General features: G+C 45.1%; 1 protein-coding gene across 7 annotated transcripts in view; it reads right to left on the reverse strand.

Moving 5' to 3' along the window:
- The window catches only part of PMFBP1 (polyamine modulated factor 1 binding protein 1), a 51621-nt gene that overhangs the window by 1809 nt on the left and 27539 nt on the right, over nt 1-22273 (reverse strand). For 3 of the 7 annotated variants that reach the window (XM_086689019.1, XM_086689020.1, XM_086689016.1), the window contains 14 exons: nt 21294-21420; nt 21045-21202; nt 18811-19051; nt 16643-16832; nt 16327-16480; nt 15529-15696; nt 15123-15260; nt 10046-10210; nt 9329-9496; nt 8850-9017; nt 7663-7769; nt 7100-7174; nt 4577-4815; nt 3761-4013 (listed from right to left, as the gene is read on the reverse strand). In XM_086689019.1, coding sequence (XP_086545145.1) covers nt 3997-4013; nt 4577-4815; nt 7100-7174; nt 7663-7769; nt 8850-9017; nt 9329-9496; nt 10046-10210; nt 15123-15260; nt 15529-15696; nt 16327-16480; nt 16643-16832; nt 18811-19051; nt 21045-21202; nt 21294-21420 — 2115 coding nt within the window. In that variant the 3' untranslated portion in view covers nt 3761-3996. Of the gene's footprint in view, nt 1-2866; nt 3547-3760; nt 4014-4576; nt 4816-7099; nt 7175-7662; nt 7770-8849; nt 9018-9328; nt 9497-10045; nt 10211-15122; nt 15261-15528; nt 15697-16326; nt 16481-16642; nt 16833-18810; nt 19052-21044; nt 21203-21293; nt 21421-22273 lie in introns of those variants that run through there. The other 4 variants (XM_086689018.1, XM_086689017.1, XM_086689021.1 and 1 more) reach the window with 4 other exon arrangements.

A 22273-nucleotide genomic window follows, 5' to 3' on the forward strand; every position in this document is an offset into this window, starting at 1 on the left:
CCAACGGCCAAGTGGGAGGGAGGTGAGTAGCCATGCGCCCTCTTCCCTTCCCCAGGTGTGGGTTGGCTGCTCTCTTGCTCAGAATGGCAGAAGTTTGCTCTGCGTGTGTAAGGGTGCTGTATTGGCAAAACTAGTGTAACATACTGCTTCTTGATTTTTGTGTAAAGGATGATCCTTGCACTGAAATCACTAAGCTTTTCTCTTGTTAAGCAGCCTGTATCTGCTGAGGTGGCTCTTTGGGTATTTGTCCCTTTGCATCACGCACGGTCTTTATTTTGTGATCCCCTGGGGTTGGGCTTCTGCTGGGTGTGCTGGTTGCAAGGTTCTGTGTCAGGGCTGAATCACTGCTGGGGTTGGCTTGGGGCTCAGAAGCACCTTGATCCCAGGCCAGCACTCAGCTCCAGCCCCTTGGGCCATGCTGCTATTACTTCTATTCCCTTTCTCACTTTGTTCCTGGGATGTGAATTTAAAATTTAAGTCAATTTTACAGATGAATTTGGAAGCTTGGCTTTGCCAGCCAGCACCAGCTACCACCTCCACTTCCATTCTTTTTACCTCTAACTGCCTTTATTGGGAATTCAGGTAGAAACGGATTTTTCATGGCTCTGGAGTGAAGAAAGGGCTTCTGGCTGCCCCTCTGGGAAGGCTTCTAATCATGGCACTGAGGTGAAGGGCTAGCAGAAGGTGTCTACCTGCTCTGTGGAAAGAAGTAAGCTGGGTATGTGATCTATTTACAGACGTGGGCTTGGGATGCAGAAGAACGGGGGAAAATGGAGGTTCCAGTGAATGGCTTTGTTACTAACACACAGGCTGTGACCTTGGTCATGAACTTATCTTCCGATTCCTTAGATAACAAGCATGAAGCCAGAGATTATGAAAACCATGGGTCAACCCAAACTTCTCATTTAAAAACAAGGAGCACCTGCAAGGACACCTGCCACACCAGGTGCCACAGGGTGCTTGGGGAGGCTCCCCACCCCCCAGCAGCACTTTCCAAATCTGTTTTGGTGTTGGAACTTCTGCACAAGAGTCTGTCTGGACCTCTGTCTCTAATATTTTCTTTTAAATTATGGATGCTTTCTATTCAGATCCACCTTAAAGTTCCTTCCCACTTTAATATTCTGATTCTTACCACCTCTTCCTCAGATAATAACTGATTTCTGCCCCCAGGGATACAAAAGCATGTCTTTGACAAAAACCCTGAAGGGGATTCTGGAGATTGGCTTTTAGGTTTTCTCCTGGTGTGAAGGAACAGTGAGGCTGTTGAACTGGACATCTTTCTGGGGGCCCCCTGTTGCTCTCAGTCATGGGCATCTATCTTTAAATGCCTAGTTGATGGTACTTTAGACACATGTCAGCAGTTGTGGGTCTTGGGCTGAGATGGGGGTTCGTTCTGGGGACTCCAGAGCTTGTTTGCAAGGTCTTGTCTATGGCAGGAAGCTTCCTCCTCAGTTGGGCTGTGGAGAGAAGGCTCAAAAGACAAGTGCTTATGGGGCAACATGGTGATGCCAATGAACTTCTCCTTCCCTTTAGTAAGACAGCCTGAGGGGGCTGATGTTTGCTCTGGGTTTCTTCAGCTCAGTGGAGAAAATTATACTCCAGGTGGATCCAAGAGAATCTGTTGCAAAGGATTCTGTGGGCCCAGATATCAGAATCTGAGTGACATCTTCTCAATGGGTGGCTGAAGCACTAATTTTTTTTTTTTTTTTTGGTTACTTTTTAGGACAGTTTCCGGTGTGCAGCAAAATTGAGCAGGAAGTACAGAAATTTCCCATATACCCACTGCTCCCACACACACATAGCCTCCCCCACCATCAACATCCCCCACCAGAGTGGTTCACTTGTTATGACTGATGAACCTACATTGACACATTATCCCACCGAACTCATAGTTTACATCAGGCTTCACTCTTGGTGGTACATATTTGATGCATTTGAACAAATTTATAATGAACAAGTGTCCACCATCGCTATATCCTACAGAGACCATTTCTAATATCAGCTATTCAAAGTACCTTTTAGAAACCCCTTTGGTTATTTCTTAAAGAATTATAATTAGGCAACACTCAACTTCCCTGCCCTTTGCCTTATCTTTAGAGAAACTACATTTCTATAAGTTCAACTCCTCTACCCCATCAGATCTCCTCCCTAGCTGGGCTCACAGGGCCAGATGGCTGGGGTGACATATCTGTGTTTTCCTGCTCTGCCCTTTGCTCCCCGTAACCCACTACCTGCCATGCTCTGGTGTAGTCACCCCACAGGAAGTGAAAGATAACTTTGAAAAAATGTACAACATTCAAAGTATCCAGCTGTTGGGGCGCCTGGGTGGTTCAGTCAGTTGAGCATCCAGCTGTTGATCTTGGTCAGGTCATGATCTCACAATTGTGAGATTGAGCCCCATGTTGGGCTCCATGCTGGGTGTGGAGCCTGCTTGAGATTCTCTCTCACTTTCCGTCTCTTTAAAAAAAAAAAAAGTATCCAGCTATTATTATCTTGGCCAAAATATATGAAATCTTTTCTTTTTTTTTTTTAATTTATTTTTTTAATATTTATTTATTTTTGAGACAGAGAGAGAGCATGAACAGGGGAGGGGCAGAGAGAGAGGGAGACACAGAATCTGAAACAGGCTCCAGGCTCTGAGCTGTCAGCACAGAGCCCGACGCGGGGCTCGAACTCAAGGACCGTGAGATCATGACCTGAGCCGAAGTCGGACGCTTAACCGACCGAGCCACCAGGTGCCCCTGAAACCTTTTCATAAATATAGAGACTAAATGTCTTTTTTAGTGGATTGTAGTAGGGATTTTAACGACACTGAACTTTTGTTTGAGTGAATGGGCTACAGGGTAGAAGCAGGAAACCATTTCACTAGAACCAGATTCTTCAGTCTTTGTTTACTCTGGAAAATATATCCTTACTCTAAACCCAATGGGGGTACATAGTTAAAAATAAACATAAGCAAACAAACAACACTGTCACAGCAGAGACTGTCAGAGATGCCCGTCACTCCTGCCTCAAACTGCACCTCTTGTATTTGCTTTTCCCAGGTATTGGCATGTGCATTCTATGCAACATGTTCCTATTTGGAATGAATTTTCTTGGCTTTTGTTTGGCTGCAGAGTGAGGCAAGAATATTTAAGAATCCTTACCAACCCCTTACCAAGGAAGTGGGTTTCTTCCTTCACTTCTCCTGTCCTCCACCCCAAGATGCAAGCTCTTTCATTTCTTTCTCTATCTTAGTAGCTATTTCTGTAAATCTCCTACAGACTAGGAATATATATTCCAGACATATATTCAGTTTAACAAAATCTTGCCACAGTAAAATAGTTTAGTTGTGCTTGGAGTTTGTTATAATGGAATTTTACTTGTACTGAGCTGGCTGGGGAGAAAAACAAAATATTAGAAGGAGAAATGGAATATGGCAGCCAAGGAGAAAGCAGATGCTTCTCTCTCCCTCTTCCATTTGGAAAATGTATCACTCATTTCTCTTCCTTTCTTTTGGGTCTCAGGATCACTTTCCTTTTTGAGGTCTTTAGATATTTTTTTTTCCTTAAAATTGCAGACAGATGGAAATAAAGAAGGAGTTAATTATCTCTTGTTGTTTAAAAAACTAATACAGGTAATCCAGAAGCTTGCTTTGGGAGTTAGAGCTTCCCCATATATGTGAGAGAGACTGTATCTTTTAGAATACTAAGAAAACAGGATGAACATGTTGCTGGGGGCTTGAGGGGGCAGAGATGTCTGCAAGACGCCGAGAGCTCACTGACACTGCTATGCTCATGTTTTTATTTTAGAGTTTGGGTCTGGAGATGGTAGTACGGTTCCAATGCTCACTCCACTGCAGAAAGTGGACAAAACTCAATAAAATGTTTGCATCTTGCAAAATAGGCTGGGACCTTGAGGCATTCCCATAAGAGCTGATCCAAGAGGGAGGGGCGGGAAATCACTGTCCTCTGAAAAACGTGCGTGGAAATGATGCTCAGGGCAGAGGCGCTGATTCTAGCAATATGAGGAACCTGAGGGAACAGGGAGGAAATGATAGTCTTGATTTGAGGAGAAATTAATGAGGTGATTCCTCAAGGACTGGCCTCATGGCCAGGCATCTCAGCTGTGGGGTGACTTCTTCCCTTGGGGGTAAAATGGAGTCTATAGGTGACAGAAAAGGTAGCCGTGGACCCAGGCTGAACAGGGGACTGGGGTGCTCTTTTGGGGTTTTCCGAACATATTATGGGAGGAAGATGTCTATTCTGCCTGTTCCTTCCTTGTCCCTACACTTCCCAAAAGGGACTGGGTCAGGGAGAGGGATGGGTCTGACATATGATGCACTTGGGTATCGTCAAAGAGTCTTAGATCAGAACGAGCCTTAATTCACTCACCTCTTCTCTCTACAGATGAGGAAACAATTATCTTTGGTCTAGAGTAGCTGACAAAAGATCTGTCCCCCAGCTCCCACTTTGAATTCCCAATGCAGTGATCTCTTGAAAAATAGCATCAGGCTGTTGCTATTTTTTTTTTTTTTGAACCATGGGACTAAGTGAGATGATATCACATAAGTAGCAAAAGATAAATGGCAGAATACCTGAACAGTGGGGTATCCCGACAAACTTGGTGATGTCCATTCTTTGGTTCATGTCCTGGGACATCCCCCTCCAGCCCAAGGTGGCACACACTTTTCCCTTTGGTATGGGCTCCGTTTTGCTCGGGCATAGGGCTTTGGTGTATAGCCTTGGGTGCCCGGTTTTCACCTTCTTCTCCTCTATCTCAGTCTTCAGTTTCTTGTTTTCTTGCTGCAGATGGACCATTACATTGTGGAGGTGGCTGAGGAAAGGACAGAGGATGTTCAGTCTGCTTCAACTCCCGAGCCACTGTGTCATGTCAGCTCAGGGCCTGTTTTCCTATCTGTCAGATGGGGATAATTAAGTCTGATCTGCCTTCTGTGCTTCATAGAAAGATCCAGTTTGACAAATGATAGAAATTGGATTTGAAGAGCCAGAAGGCTATTATGAACAATCACATGTGCTCGGGCTGTCCCGGCTGGCCATACCTGGGAAACACTCTCATCCAGTTCTGATGCCAAAGTCCAGGTTCTTTTGCCTTCCTTTGCTGGAAGGTTGAGAGCACAGGGGATCCCAGCTCTGTTGAGAGCTTGGACAAGTAACTTATCCCCATTTTACAGATGAGGAAATGGTGGCAGCAATGTAGGTGAGGTGAAAGAACTTAGCATATCTCCTGTGGCTCAATAAATGGTCATATTTCTCTAAACCAATGCTCAGGGCAGTGGGTGACAGTGGGCTCTGGAACTAGACTTCCTGAGTTGGAATTCTGGCTCTGCCATTTACTATTCATGAGTTATTTAGCTTTTGGGTTCCTCTCTTTCTTCCCCCATGACAGTTTTTTACGGTTTTATGATTTTAATGGTACTGAACTCATGGTTTCTTATGAAGATTAAATAAATTAATACATATGAATCACTTAGATCAGTGTCTTACACAGGAAACTGACAAATAGTATTTGCATTATTATTATTATTAGAAGATGGTTTTCCTTCAAATGGGTTCACTTAAGAATGAGTTCTTTGTGGGGCGCCTGGGTGGTGCAGTCGGTTAAGCGTCTGACTTCAGCCAGGTCATGATCTCGCGGTCCGTGAGTTCGAGCCCCGTGTCAGGCTCTGGGCTGATGGCTCAGAGCCTGAAGCCTGTTTCCGATTCTGTGTCTCCCTCTCTCTCTGCCCCTCCCACGTTCATGCTCTGTCTCTCTCTGTCCCAAAAATAAATAAACGTTGAAAAAAAATTAAAAAAAAAAAAAAGAATGAGTTCTTTGTGAAACAGAACTTCCTGGAACTGGGCACAATATAAGAAAAAGGATGAAATGCTTTTTTCTGTTACCTTCAGATTCTTACAATTTTTCTTTCAGTTAATCCCTTTCAGAAAATGCTTTTGTCCTAGTGAAAAATTTCATGGTCTTTTCTAGAAGAAATCAAAGAATTCATTCCCAACTTCTCTGGGACTGTGGTTTGTCCTCTTGCTCTCTATAAACCTGGCTGGTGTCCAAGACACTTATTCCCTTGGAGCCCCACATGTCATTGCCATACTCCATATGCCACTGGGCCTGGAGGAGGGGTCCTCACCATGCCCTCATTCCCTGGCTCTCTGCTACTCTCTTTGGTCCACTTCTTTCAGCATTCCCAAGTGTCTTCAACATCCTGTACTTTCTGTCCAAGTCCTGGCCTCTCAGTTGCTTGACTTCTGTATTCCAATGATCTTATCTTCTCCTTAAACTCAGCCACCCTCCTAAGGTCACAGCTCAGAGCTTTCCAACTGGGGCTGAGATATGGACACCCCCAGCTCTTGGGGCAGCCACTGGTTGGTCAACTTTATCATAAACAACCCGTCCCAAATCCTTCCACTGTGCCACACAAATGTGGTTATTTTCTAAGTGTTCCCTGACAAAGGGTTGAGAAACATTGCCCTAGAGCTTATCATGACCTGTTACCTGTACCATCTCCAAAGTCTTGGTTTTAGACGTCCATATGTTCACTTCTGTTCCCAGACTTCCAACACTCCTCCTACACTGCCCTCTGCTGACCCAGCTTTGACCAGGAGGGTGAAATAAGGCCACAGGGGAGGTTGGAGCAGCAAGTAGAAGGAACCTCCGTTCCCAAATGACCATGTGAGACAGAGGAACCCCACCACCCTGGACTGTTCACTTCCTAGGGATGTTCCTTCCATGTTCTCCATTCTTTCATTCAGAGGTCTCTTTGTTACAGCAGCTTAGTCTCTACCCTAACTAGTAGTGTCTAACTTTCAGTTCATGTTTCCTTCTTAGAATTTTTGACCTCTGATAATCGCAAAAGGTAACAGTGAGAAGGGGCATAGGGACCATTAACCCCTTCCTGTATTGTTGGTGAGGGAACAAAGGCCCAAAGAGGTAGTGATGTGCCCAAGGTCACATAAATGTGGATTCACTACTCAGAATCTTTCCAAAGCCCCAACTCTTTCCTGAGGTCAGATGCATGTATCTAATGGAAAAGCCATCCCTGGCTCGTGCCTGACCCTTCTCCTTGGGGCTCAAGCAGCAGCCTGGGTGGTGTGGGATGACTTACTCTTTTTCTCCAGTTAGCTTGGCAATATATTTGACCTGTTCACGGAGCCTGTTTCCTAGTTTCTCGTTGGCAATCCTGTAATAAAATCCAAAAGAGAAACAGTTCCCAGACCTCCATGTAGAAGGGCATGAGCTGGATGGATGGGTTGTTGGTGTTTTCAGTAAGGTGTCTGCTGAACCCTAGACCCTGTTCATTACCCAGTCCCCAGAGCTAGAGCCTCCTTAGCACGTGGCAATTAAGGGGACCCTCCATTCTCAAACTCCCATGCAAGATCACCATGATCTCAGGTGATGTCAAGGGATTCAGGCAGCGAAGCCAGATTCCAGGTTGGGAAGAGGGACTATGACCCACAGCAAAGCATCTCTTTTATCTTGGAGCTGCTCTGTTTCTAAGTCAGCAGATCTTTCTGATTCTGACTGACTAGTTGAGGCCCCTCCATCTTATTCCCAGCCTCTGAATGTGGGCTGATACTGGATCCATGTCCCCAGAGGGCAGTGTGTGTGCAGGTTCTCAGCTCAGCCCAGGCCCTGGAACCCTGCCTTACTTTTTTCTCCCTTACTTACTTCTGCTCTTTTGCCCATTGCTCCATGTTGGACATAATCTGATCATTCTCTTGGTGCAGCCTACAGGTAGTATCTTTAGGTGCAGACCTCTGGGGCACACAACAGGGCTTTGGTACAAGAAGAAAAGGAGATGGTTAGGGGTGGGAGCATAGGCCTGTCATCTCCTTACTTCTAAATCAGGCCTCTTCTGGGGCGCCTGGGTGGCGCAGTCGGTTAAGCGTCCGACTTCAGCCAGGTCACGATCTCGCGGTCCGTGAGTTCGAGCCCCGCGTCAGGCTCTGGGCTGATGGCTCAGAGCCTGGAGCCTGTTTCCGATTCTGTGTCTCCCTCTCTCTCTGCCCCTCCCCCGTTCATGCTCTGTCTCTCTCTGTCCCAAAAATAAATAAACGTTGAAAAAAAAAATTAAAAAAAAAAATAAATCAGGCCTCTTCTCTCTTCCTGGAAGAAGAAACATTGATTCTGCCATCCAACCCCTAGGCCAGAGTTGGGACTGCCACAGCAGAACCTCTGCCTCCAGCAGTACAGGCACACAAGGTGACATCTCTGCCAGGGCACCATTTACAGTAGAGACAAAGGACACATGTATGCTTACAATAATGATTTTTGGGCAAAGGAATTAAAACAGTTTGTTCTACAAAAGCAACACATTAAGCCGCTTTTTTTTTTTTTTAACAGATGGAAAAACAAATATCTTGAGGAATGGATGCCCTTTTTTTAATGCAAGCTAAGGCCCTGTGGCTACCCTGAGATATCCTGTGGCCTCCTACCATGCACTTCACTGCTCGGGGACCAGGGCATAGGGCATGCCCAAAGATCTCTTAGCAGATTCTACTACAGGGTAGGTGAAAGTGTCAGGATGGGCTCTGGAGGGGGACTGCCCTGTGGGTTATCTAAGTCAGGGCAGGTGGTATACCTGACAGGGAGATGGCACTCTCTTCCCTGGAATAGGTCTTTGTTCTGCTCAATATCGCTGTCAACAAAGGCACAGGAAGACAGTTGGGTTGAGACAACTGCTATGGGACTTAGAACATTGAGACCTTGCTTCACACTGAATAGAGTGTGGGCTGGGGGTGTCCTTGCCTAGCTCTTAGGTGCCCCCATCCCCACAAGGGCTGTTTGGTATCCTGGTGGTCGTGGATGTGTTGGGAGGGTCTGGGAGGAGGTGTCAGAAGCTGAGGAGTACCCACCTTTTTCTCGTCTGCCAGGAGGTTCTCCTTCAGGGCGGCCATTTCCTCCTGGAAGGCCCTAAGTTGCTCCTCTTTAGCTGCCAGCATCTTGAGGTCGCTCTGGTGCTGCTTCTGCCACTGCAGCACCTGGTTGCTCATCTCCTCCAGCTTCTTGTCGAAGGCATGCACCTGCTCAGGGGCGCAAAGTGAGAAAGGAGACCCCGGCTTGCGGCCCTGACCCCAGAGCACCCATGACAAGGCCTAAGAGAGCTTTCTCAGCTTTGGGGACTCCTCAGGGGGCAGTTTACTTCCAGTACCAGCAGAGGGCGCCCCCGCTCTGACCGTTGCCTCCTCTGCCTGAGGCTCGCTGAGCCAGCCAAGTGGAGGGAGGGAACCGGTCAGCCGAGGGGAATGGCTCAGTGCTAAAGAGATGGAGGGGCAAGAGGAGACCTTGGCGACCTGGAACAGGAAGGCAGCCTGAGCTCCTGACTGCTTCCTACCTCTAGCTCGCTCTGCTCATGGAACCCCTGCAGTTTTCTTAATTCCACGTTGAGCTTTTTCATCCTTTCCTCATAAGCAATGATTTCATCTTCCAGCTGAACTTTCCTCTCTTGGGCTTGTGCCAAGCTTCGGTGCAGGCTCTTGGTCTCGGAGGTCGCATGATTGAGCTTCCACAAAGACAAAGGGGATGAGAATGGCTGTCAAAGCCATTTAGCCCTTTCTGTTGGGTGCTGAATGGAGAAGCATTCCAGTCCCTCCCCATCCTTCTCTGTTCAGGGTGGCAGAGACACCTAGTCACTTGCCTAGGGTCCCAGAGAGGGGTGGGAAGTGACAATGGTTGGTTTTCTACATCCTCCCTTTCTTCCTGTTTCCTCTTTTTCCAATTCTATGAACTGATCAGCTAGGCATGATTGGTACTGAGTGGGGCACAAATTACCCAGACAATCTAGGTTTTGGGAGAACCTCGCCCCTGGGTCACTTGTGGCCAGAAAGACTGATTGGATTTGGCCTCCATCTTTGCCTCCCCTTCCTCCCCTCAAAAGAATCCTCATTAAGAGGAAGCAGGCCTTCTCTGGAAGGATATCGCAGCTTGTGCAAGGGTTTGCAGATGGTCCTGGTGGCAGCCAGTCACGCAGGGGATTGACTCTTACATCTCTTATGCTACTCAGATGTTTCTTTGCCCAAAACAGTCCTGGAGATGAGAGGGTATGGCTTACCTTCTCCAGAGCTTGTGTCAGGTCATCTTGGCAGGCGAGTGACTTTCTGGATAATTCCTCATAGGCTTCTTTACTGACCATGGTCTGGAGATATTGCTTCTCTTTCTGCACAGTCTTGTCCAGCTGGACCTGCAGACTCTCTAAGGCCTCCTTCTGAAGGACTAGCTTTAGGGAGGGGAAATATCACTGTCGAGATTTATGCCAGTAGAGGCATTCTCTGTCTGTAGGAAATGGATAAGAGCTGGTCTCTCTTCTCTCTGCACTAGCCTGCAGAGCAGTCTGTGATAAGACCTACACCCTCCTCTCACTGTTATAAAAGGAACAGCTGCCTTTCCAGGCTCTTCTTCACCCCTCCCCTGACACTCCCCTTCTAAGTTAGCAAGTCCCCCAGATACAAAGAGTACTGGCAGTACTGGACCATGATGTATCAAGCACATGAATAGTCCCTTTCACAGACTCTGTAGCCTTTGATAAAGAGCTGGAACTCAATTCTAGGTTAAGAGACATGATACAACATTGCATTTGTACATTTTGTGCCTTTCTTAGTTCCTGACATAATCCACTAGACTTGATATACCATGAGAGTGGGACTGTGTGTGCTTCCTTCACTGCTGTATCACCACTGCCTATATAGCTCAGGGCATGGCACATAATATGTGCTCAGTAAATACAAAATAATTTTTTTGATTGAATGTAATATTATACATAGCAATGTTTGGAATTAGGGATACACTGAACATATAGTTATGGTAGAAGTGTGTTTAAAAACCAAAGTCCTTGTTGTAAACTTAGTATTCATGCCAAAGCTAAAAGGAATTAAGATCTGGAGTTAGAGGTCCAGGTTCTGTCATTTACTTAATCTGTCTTAGCCTCAGTTTCCTCTTCTGCAAACCAGGATACTTTCAATGGTTTTGTAGAGTTTTGGTGATGATCAAATGAGATTATGTAGGTAAAAAGGGCTTAGTAAGGTATACATTACTATATAGCTGTATGATCATGAACATGCTAAGTAACTAGCCATCTTATTAAATATTTCTAAGTACAGGGCAGAGATCTACTTCCAAGTCCAGAAGTAGGAGAGAGACCTTAGAAATTCACATGCCCAACTTCTGTTCTTTGGTATTTTATATGTTCTTTAGTATTTCAATACACCCACATCTTCTATGTGGCCATATACACAGAAACACACTCTGTTGAGTTTTCTTCAGTAGCTGCTCAGGGCTTGAAGTTTATTATTGTTTCAGATGGAATTTTGAGTATCTTTGACTCTAGGAATTAGTGAGATAAGAAGTGTTAGATTGCACTTCTGACCCTATATTTACATGTCTTGGGAGTGAAACCATTTCTAAAGATAGAATAATTTGGTCTTCTGGAAAAAGAAGTCCATCTTTTTTGGGGACTTCTGAAAACATGAAGTCATCTGGGTCTCCCCAGTAAACCAGGGGAATCACTGTATGTGATTCATTGTAAGTTTTCAATAAATGGTGGCCAAATCAAGATGTGTAACCACAGAGGTGAGATATTGAAAAGAAGGGTGGGACATAAATCACAATGATGCTAGAAGCTAAAATAGAAGCTTAATTAAATTAATTTTGTATTATTTATTTATATGTAATAAATATGTATTATTTATTATTTAAATTATTTATTTATTGCTTTATTTATTTTTTAAAATTTTACCAGCAAAAGATGGGTTTATTTGGGAATGAAAGAGAATTGCAATCGAGGACAAACAAGCTGTGGCAAAACCATAGACAAGTCTGGGGGACAAAGGAGAGATATGCTTTTTTAAGGAGAAAGGGGTAAGTTGGGAAGGCTGTTAAGAACTAAAAGTCCACTGGAGTTTGGAGGCTCTATTTTAAATTTCTCTAACATCAGTGGTTTAGCTTGGAGAAAGGTACTGGAGACATATATGTAGTTATACATAAATTATAGAATCAAGGAATTTTGATAAGAGTTCTCATAAAGATATACTCTCTCCCTGGCTAAAGGCATTAGGCCCGGAAGGTTTTACAGGTGAGTTCCACTAAAGTCATCCTGATTCCTCTCTTCTCACATTCAGTCCATTGTTAGTCTGGTTAATTTTGCTGCCAAAACACATCATGAATTTGCTAAAACTCTAGCTTGAATGGCAATAGCCTCCTCACTTCCATACCTACTCCTCTCTGCAATCCATTTCCACACATTAGTCACAGTTATGTTTTGAAAACTTAGATCAAATCACCTCACCTGCTCTTCTGAGGAAATGTCATCAATGTCCTTTCATTGCTCTAATAATAAAACCCCAAATTGCTTAATAGAGACCATAATGTCCACCCCTAACTATGTTTCTACTTTCATCCTATACCAATATCCTCCTCGATTACTACACTTCCATCATACTGGCCTTATTTTACTTCCTAGAATAGTCCAAGTATTGTATTAAAAGAGTAATACATGACACACAGTTAGGACTCATACTAGGAATGTAATGATGGGCCCAAATTAGGATCAATTAATTAATTTCATTCACCACATTATAAAGAACATCATACTGAAACAGATGGGTTCCATTAATGTTCAAAGCAAGAAAAGGATCCTACTGTTGAACACTAAATTATAGGTACTATCTAATGCAATAAGGAAAAAAAAAAGAATAAATATTACAAAAGTTTAGAGAATTGTTGTTGCTTGCAAATGACATAACCATCCACCTAAAAAATCCATGAGAAACAACTGAAAAATTATTACTGCTTAGAAGTGAGTTCAGTAAAATGTCCAAATACATAATAAATATATAAAATAAATTAACTTTCTTATTAACAGTAATTAATTATAAAATATGGTGGAAAAATGTCCTAGAATCAAAGAGATGAAAAAAAAAATCTCAGGATCTATTGCTTTCAAATGGGAAATTTGAAAATTAAGACATGGAGTGCTGATGAAAGAAAATGCATTTTAGAATGTGAAACTAAACCTCTTTCTAATGACTGTTTCAATTGATAATACGTCTACTATATGTGAGGTATGCTTTTAAAAAGTTGAACATGCTTACACACCAAAAAAAAACCCCTCTAGCCTCCTGGTTTCCATCAAAGGAATTCTGAAATTAATACTTTTTACTTCTAATGGCTATCTTTCTTTTGGCAAACGTGATAACAGGTGTATATTAAATATTTAGGTAATACCCCTTATATTCAGGGAGGTTCCTTAGGGATCTCAGTAATTCAAAGATCAACTCTGGACCACAGCAAAGGAGAGATTTATATCTCTGGGGGACAAAACTCCAGAAACGTCAGCCTCTGTGTTGTCTAATATGGTAGCCACTAGCCACATGAGGCTAGTTACATTTAAATAAAACTAAAATTAGTTAATATTAAAATTAAAAATTCAGTTCCTGGGGCACCTGGATGGCTCAGTTGGTTGAGCGACTGACTTCAGCTCAGGTCATTATCTTGCAGTTTGTGGGTTCGAGCCCTGTGTCAGGCTCTGTGCTGACAGCTCGGAGCCTGGTGCCTGCTTCAGATTCTGTGTCTCCATCTCTCTCTGCCCTTCCCCGTTCTGTCTGTCTGTCTCTCTCTCAAAAATAAATAAACATTCAAACAATTAAAAAAAAATTCAGTTCCTTAGTCATACTAATCCATATTCCAAGCACTCAACAGCCACATGTGGCTAGTAGATACAGTATACAAGAGAGCTCTAATATAGAATGTTTCCATCATCACAGAAAGTTCTATTGGGCAGTGCTATTACTTTTTTAAATTATTTTTTAAATGTTTATTTATTTTTAAGAGCGAGAGAGACAGAGTGTGAGTGGGGGAGGGCAGAGAGAGAGGGAGACACAGAATCTGAAGTAGGTTCCAGGCTCTGCGTTGTTAGCACAGAGCCTGATGTGGGGCTCGAACTCATGAACAGAGAGATCATGACCTGAGCTGAAGTCAGATGCTTAACTGACTGAGCCACCCAGGCGCCACTAGGCAGTGCTGTTCTTATACTTTGCATAGTCCATAGTCTTTTAAGGTTAACATTTTTTCTTCTTAAATTATAAAGGAATGACGGCTGCTTGGTCTTTCATTTGCAACCCGAGAGACCACCTATCAAGACGCTGTATTTGTTTCTTGCAGAAAGATGAAATATATTCAGTTGGGGGAAAGTATTGACATTCATGATGAAGGGGAAAGAGGTTAGTGTTGGAGCTAGATGATCCAGGTTCAAATACTGGTCCAGCTCATCACTTAGTAATCAGTTACTTTGAGCCTCAGCCTTTCTTTCCTCTGTAAAATGAGGATCATAGAAATCTATATGTTGCGGGGAGTAAAGCAGATGGAAGGCATGTGAAGGACTTAAATAGACAGTCAATAAATGATGCCTGACGTCAAGCACAGTACCTTGCATACGTTAGTTACCATTTACATTTTTCTTTCCTCTTCATTTGTGTGATGATAAAGAACTGTCTCGGGGCGCCTGGGTGGCGCAGTCGGTTAAGCGTCCGACTTCAGCCAGGTCACGATCTCGCGGTCCGTGAGTTCGAGCCCCGCGTCGGGCTCTGGGCTGATGGCTCGGAGCCTGGAGCCTGTTTCCGATTCTGTGTCTCCCTCTCTCTCTGCCCCTCCCCCGTTCATGCTCTGTCTCTCTCTGTCCCAAAAATAAATAAATGTTGAAAAAAAAATTTAAAAAAACAAAAACAAAAAACAAACAAACAAACAAAAAGAACTGTCTCTCTTTCCATCCCCTTTTTGAGCTTTGGCACTATTTTTGGAAGTGTACCCTAGCAAAGTGCTCCAAGCCATGGACTCACCCGACTCTGGTCTGAAATGCTGTAGTGGAATACTTGTTGCCAAAGCCCAGGTAGCTTGGGAGCTCCAGCAGATATTAAATAAGACCTTCCACACGTGGAAGAAACATTTCTTTGGCTGAGCAAATGGGTGTGTAAGGGTTACGACTTCAAGGAGAGAAGTGGCGCTACAGGCACCACGGGTGATGCACTTGGGCTGGGCCGTTAGCTGTGTTTCCGTGGTGGAGGAGAGACAGGTCCGATTTCAGGTCAAGGGTCACAGCATTTAACTTTCTTACTCCCTCGGGGTTTCTGCCAACTCACCTCATTATTTAGCTCTTGGATCATTTGCTGGGAGGCGTTTTGTTTGCTGAGAGAGGAATCCAGTTGCGTGGAATATTGCATTAACTGTGCTTTGACATTCTCATTTTCCTCCTCCAATATTCTCAGATTTTCCTTTGTCTGCTCCCCCATTAGAGAACAAAGCCCAGAAAAGAGGTGTTACCTCAGATTCCTTTAGAAGCCTGCTCCCCCTTCCCAGCCTGTAGCTCCATCCTGCAGCCTGCCTTCTCTTGGGCCTTCTCTCTCCTCCTCACTTGCCTTTCTCACCTTACCTCCCCCTTCTCTCCTTAGATTTGAGTCCCCATGGCCTCTGTATCCTACTAGGCTCAGTGGGGCTCAAGTCTTGCCCGGATTCATGACCCAGCTCTTCTTGGGTTCTCCTTCTCACCATCTTTTCTTTCCTTTTTTCCTCTTGTCGGAATGTCTCCAGCTCGTGCTCCAGCAACTTCTCCTGTTCTTTGCTCTTTTTCAACCGCTCCCGTTTCTCCTCCAGTAATCTTGTTACCTCCTGAAGCTCCTCTTCTAGATTGCTTTTGGCGGAGGCTTGCTCCCTATGCTGAGAAGTAAAGAGACTGGCCTGAAAGACAGTCTTAAGGCTCTACGCTTTTGAAACAAAACAAAAAACAAAACAAAACAAAACAAAACCCCCTTCCCCTGACAATTGTATAAAGGGAATGGCTGAAATAAACATGAGGGCAACTCCTTGGTTATTTAGCATAGATAATAACAGATTCCTCTGATGTTCAGCATTTTTTTTTGTTCGATTAGATATACCAACTTATTTTATTTATAGATCCAGTTCCCACAGCATCAGCCTTCTCTCCCACTTACTCACTAAATCTTTCCACATAAAAACCTCTTTGAATAAAGTTTTTAAAAAAATCTTAGAAAAGCACAGAAAGAATAATTCAGAGATCAAAGACTTTAAAATGACTGACAAGGATGGCTTTTGAATCCTATAAAAAAAAACCCAACATTGTCCTCTGACTGTTTTTAAGCTTAGCCCTTGAAAATGCTTATTATTGGTCATGGGAACTAGAGCTGACAGGCTGGCTTAGCTTTCTAACACAAACTCTGGACAATGAGTTTGAATGGATTGGTGGTGGCATCTTCCCAAATAAAGACTAATATATTTAATCTGGAGCAGAGCAAATGCTTGAGCTGGCAGCCTGCTTGCCCTTTATACCTGGTGTTGAAGGAGTTTTAGACGATCTAGCAGGTCAGTCAGCTTCGCGTCCTGCTCAGCTGTTGTCTTCTGAAACTGCCTCTTTTCCTTCTCTGAATGTTCAAGCTTCCTCCGGGCCTCAGAGAGTTCTGACGTCAGCTCCTCTATCCGTTTCCTAAAGCAACATGGCAACAACAGGAGGACAGACTCAGTGTCTATGTTGGCGGATCATGAGCCACCCGCACGGGGCTTGCTGGCCCACTCCCGGGCAGCTGCTGCGGTGTCCCGGCTGGCTCGCAACGGACAGAGCCTCTCTCTAGAGGTGGCGTGGTGGTACCTGTTGGGTGCGAGTTCCTCTCCGGCCATCAAGGAATCCTTCTGCAGCTTCTGAAGTTCTCTCTGCAGCTCCTGGATGGTCTCCGTCTTCTGCTTCTCCATGAATAGGTAGCTTTGCAGTTTCCTCTGGGAATCCTCTAGGTTACTCTTTGCCAGAAGGGCCTCTTCTTTATACTGGGCTGCTTGCTGAGCTGCAGAACACAGGGGACAAGCCAGGCACATGTGCATGTGAGGAGGGAGTGTGCATGAAGACCAGACTCCCAAATAAGACCAGTCTGTTCCTTCATTTTGTGCCCTACCTCAATTTCCAACCTGCCCTCATTTCTCTCCATTTCATTATCACTCCAAAGGAACTCTGTTAAATTATCCGTCTTCAGCTATCCCCCAGCCATGGCCTGCTTCTGGACTAAAGTTCAACAAATCAATATAAACTGCTTGGTATCTCTTATGTGACTCATCCTGTCATTATGGACAAATCCTGACCCTAACAGAGTTTAGATTCTAGTCAGGGAGACAGACTGGCCCACATGACATAGAGGACACAGTAAGCGTGCACTCACTGTGAACTCCTGTGAAGCAAGATTGGTGGGGATGGACTTATGGAGGAATAGAGGTTGCGCTGAGCCTGAGAATAAGGAGGAGGAAAGGAATTCCAGATGAGGGGATTGTTAGAGCAAACACATGGGAAGGGAACAGGGGAGGCATGTGGGAAGAGGATGGGAAGAGACTGGTTTGATTGGAAAGAAAAGTGGGAAGGGGTGCCAGGAGACAGCTGAGCAGGTACACGGACAAGAGAGGGCTTTGGAGGACTTGGAAAGCCAGAGAGAATGTTCAGAGTTAATTTAGTGGGTTCTTGAGCAGGGACCTGGCATAAAGAAAAGACTATTTTAGGGAAACTAGAATGTATTAAAAGGGGAAAGACTTCCTACAAATATCGTTTTAGTCCATTCCTTTGCCCCCACTGGGTGTAAAGGGAGAAACCTCAAATACGTTGCTTACCGGAGTTTCTCTACACCAGAATATGCTCCTATATACTAAAGTTTCTACTCTTGTTTCTAACTTCAACCTCACCCTAGTCTCTGTTTTTCAGCCTTGGAGACCGGAAGAAAGATGGTATCACTACAGAAATAATTATATAACTTGGAAGAAGAAGGAAGATTTTCTGTTTTTAAGCAGGGAAGAGAACAGTTTCAGTTTTGGGAATGAAGAATTAGAGGGCTAAAGCCCAGAGCGGGCTGCTCTCCAAAACGAGTGACCACAGGTGCCAAGTCAGGATGGGGGCTCTAGGTTCTAGAGTTGTCCAGAGAACTAGAGCAGAGGGAGGAGGGCAGAATGTAAGGGGCAGGTGACTACTGCCAGAGAAGGAGGGAAAAGAGGAAACAATGGTGACGTTTATGAAAGAAGGGACCTGTTATGTCTCCAAAGCTGGGAAACAATGGTTGAATGTGGGAGCCCAACCACACACAGACACACACTGTTACAGGAGGGGAGGAAGGAGGCTACACTTGGGACCCTTTCTTCCCCCGAAATTGATATGTCACTCACATAACATAAAATTGAACTCCTTAAAGCATACAGGTCCGTGGCTTCTGGAATACTCTCAAAGGTGTGCAACCATAATCAGTGTCTAATTTCTGATCATTTTTCGTCACCCCAAGAGGAACCCCTTACCCAGGGCAACAAGTTATCGGCCACCTCTGAGAAAGCAGTCTCAGCAGTGGAGCAAGGACACAATTGACAGTGCAGGCTGCACAGAAAGGATGCGTTTGGAGGCAAAAAAAAGGGGAGAGAATGTGTCTAAACCAGGGAGAGGAGAGGTAAATTGTATGATGAAGGTCCTGGAGAAGATGGGGAGGAAAGCAGTGCACTGAAGCAGAATATGGAGACCTGTCCTCCCCAGGATGGGGAGAGGAGAAGACCTTCACCTGAGGCAGTTGGGAAGGCGGCGGGCATGTGAGCTCAGTAGTCCACTTTCCCACTTAGGGGTGCGTGCAGGAGCTCGAGAGGGCATTGTGATCCCTGGGAGATGTACCCTGAGGTCACTGAAGGTTTGGAGTGAAAAAGTGGAGGAAGAAGAGGAAAGTGGCCCGTTAGAGAAAAAAGGGACTGCTCTGGCCCTGTGGGTTTGAAGTGTGCTGGGGACAGGGACACCACCTGCCGGGGCCTCACCAATCAGCTTCTGTTGCTGTTGAGCATCTTCAAGACAGTCCTTCAGCTTCTGGATCTCAGCCTGCAGGGCTCCACACTCTGCCTTGGACTTATCTTGCTTCACCTCCTGGATGGTGATTTCAAGTTCTGTTGTCATTCGTTGCTGCTTCTCCAACTCCATCTCCTTTTTCATGAGGCTGTTCTGAACCTGGGCCAATTCCTTCTCAAGCTCGTGCAACATCTCATCTTTCTCTTGGAGGATCTGAGGAAAGCAAAATGTGGATGCTGATAGAGGCCTCAGTAGTGCCCTGGAGAGGCCAGTTAGAGATTGTCTAGAGTCCTCTCCAGCTGCCATCTTCTCTTGTGTGGACATCACAGTAGTCTCCTACCTCTGCTTCCTGCCTTAACTCAGGCTGCTCTCAACGCAGCAGCCAGGGAAGGGGTGGAGGGTGGGGGTCTCTGAAAGTTTAAGTCAGATCTCGTTCTGCCTCTACTCAAACCCTCCGCTAGCCACATTCACTTAGTAAAAGGCCAAAGTCCTTCACAATGACCTCCCAGGATGCTCATGATCTGGTCTGACCTCACCTCATGGCGCACCCCTACCCCTCTTGCCTTCAGCCTATCTCCTAGAATATTCTAAGCAGACTGCCGTATAAGGGGGCTCTTGCACTTGCTACTCCCTCTGCCTGGAATATTCTTCCTTAAGACCTTTGCCTGGGTGGCTCCCTCACTTCATTAAAATCTCTGCCCAAATGTTACCTTATCACAGAGGCCTTCCCTGACCACCCTGTGTGAAATAGCCACAAAGCTGTTGTAAGAACTTATCAGTACCTGATATTGGCATTATATTATATATGAGTTCTGTGATTTGTTTATCGTCTGTCTCTTGGTATTAGAATGTAACCTCCAGGGGAGTAGGGATGTTGCATGTGTTATTATATTCTTTTTAAAAATGTTTACTTATTTCTTTTGAGAGAGAGAGAGAGAGAGAGAGAGAGAGAGAGACAGAGAGGGGAAGAGCTTGAGCATGGAAGGGGCAGAGAGAGAGAGGGAGAGAGAGAATCCCAAGCAGGCCAGGCCATCAGTGCAGAGCCTGACAAAGGCCTCAATCCCAGGAACGTGAGATCATGACCTGAGCTGAAACTGAGTCAGACGCTTAACCAGCTGAGCCACCCAGGCACCCCTGTGTTATTATATTCTTAATGCCTAGAATGGTGCTTGGCATACCACAGGAACTCAAAAATATTTGTTGACTGAATATATGAATGACTCAAAGCTGTTTACCCAGACTCCTTGCCTCTTGTGGTCATCTCTCTGATATTTCCATTTTGACTAATGGATCCCCTCTAGACCTTCAAATGGGAGGTTTGAATGACCAGCCAGTCAAGGGGTTGGATGATTTCTATTAGCTCTGATGGAAGTTTAGAGTTGGAATAGCACTGACTACACAAGCTTGCATTGGTTTCACAACCTTTCTGTCCTTACTTCCATTCGTAGGCTTTTCCAGGACCTTGACTTATGTTGGCAATTATAGATCTTCCAAGGCATAGTTCCATTAGTATTTTCAAACTGCCTGATTTGCATATTCATAAGATATTTGTCATTTTATAAATTGAAATTTCTTGAAATTCATAAGTTTACCTTACAGAATTTCTTTTTTTTTTAAATATGAAATTTATTGTCAAATTGGTTTCCACACAACACCCAGTGCTCATCCCAACAGGTGCCCTCCTCAATACCCGTCACCCACCCTCCCCTCCCTCCCACCCCCCATCAACCCTCAGTTTATTCTCAGTTTTTAAGAGTCTCTTATGCTTTGGCTCCCTCCCTCTCTAACTTTTATTTTTGTTCTTCCTTCCCCTCCCCCATGGTCTTCCATTAAGTTTCTCAGGATCCACATAAGAGAGAAAACATATGGTATCTGTCTTTCTCTGTATGACTTATTTCACTTAGCATAACATTCTCCAGTTCCATCCACGTTGCTATAAAAGGCCATATTTCATTCCAGAATTTCTTTCCACTATCAAGTACAAACAAAAGTATTTTATTTATTTATTATGTGCTATGAGAAATCCCAAAGAAGTGCTCAGAATTGCCTCTGGGCCTAAGGACCCCACAGTCTCACTGCTCCTGTGTTGACGGTCCCTGGGCTGTCACAGGGCGTGGGTACAGAGCTGCAGGGCCTGCTCTGGCCGGGGTCCAGCCTCTCACCTGTCCCACTGGTGGCTCTACCCAGAGGGCTCCTCTTGCCTTACCTTGTCTTTCTTCAAACCCAGCTTCTGGGTCTCAGTGAACTGGATCTGTAGCTCTTGCAGCCGCCGTTGCAGGATGATGACCTCCTTATCCTTCCTCTCCATGTGGGCGGATGTCTCCTCCCGCAGCCCGTGCAGGTCCAGCTCCAGCTTCATCATGTCTACAGCGGGATGGGGCATGTGCTTCTTGCTCAGAGGGGGGCTCCGGCTTCCTTCTGCCTCCCTCCCGGCCCCCACTGCTCCCTGGCTCACCCTTCATGATGTTCTTCTTCTGTTCGGACACGGCCTCTAGCTCCATGCGCAGGTCCTTCACCAGGTTCTGGTACTCCTCCACGTGCAGGCACTGGCTGTCTTTCTGCTCCTGCAAGTGCTTCAGTATCTGGGCGGATGGGAAAGGAGAAGGGCGGGATGAGGATATGGGGGAACAGTGCTTTCTAAAATGCTGACTCTCAGGCAACCTGGGTGGCTCAGTCGGTTAGGCATCCCACTGATTTTGGTTCAGGTCCTGATCTTACATTTGTGGGATTGACCCCATGTTGGGCTTTGTGCTGACAGTGCAGAGCCTGCTTGGGATTCTCTTTCTCCCTCCCTCTCTGCACCTCCCCCTGCTCTCTCTCTCTCTCTCTGTCTCTGTCTCAAAATAAATAAACAAACATTTAAGTTGCCAAATGTCTAGAACTGGTGAATCCAGAGAAACAGAGAAGAATAGTAGGTGCCAGGGGCTGAGGGAAGGAGGATGGGGAGGGACTGCTCGTGGATATGGGGTTTCTTTTTAGAGTGATACAAATATTCTGGAATTAGTGGGGATGGTGGCCCAACCTTGTGACTATTTTTAAACCACTGAACTGTATACTTTAATCAGTGAGTTTTAAAGTATGTCAATTATATCTCAATTAAAAAATATTAAAATAATAAAAAAATGTGGCAGACTTAGCATCCTCATGTAGAATGTGCACAAAAGCCCCCAGCCCTTCTGCCCTGTAACAATCAACAGTCACTGATGGAGCACCTACTATGTACTAGGCCCTGTCTCCTTCTGCCCTGTAACAATTGACAGTCATTGATGGGGCACCTACTATGTGCTAGGCACTATCCTAAGTGCTGGGGACAGTGGAACAAAAAACCCCACAGACATGAATCCTTGCTGCCATTGAGCTGACCTTACAGTGGGGTGAGACAGACAAAGAGCCTAAGTAGTCACTTGCAGACAATGTTAACAGTTGATAGGTGCT

The sequence above is a fragment of the Puma concolor genome, chromosome E2, assembly GCF_028749965.1.
Source record: "Puma concolor isolate L17-30 chromosome E2, mPumCon1.1.hap2, whole genome shotgun sequence".
Lineage (NCBI taxonomy): Eukaryota > Metazoa > Chordata > Mammalia > Carnivora > Felidae > Puma > Puma concolor.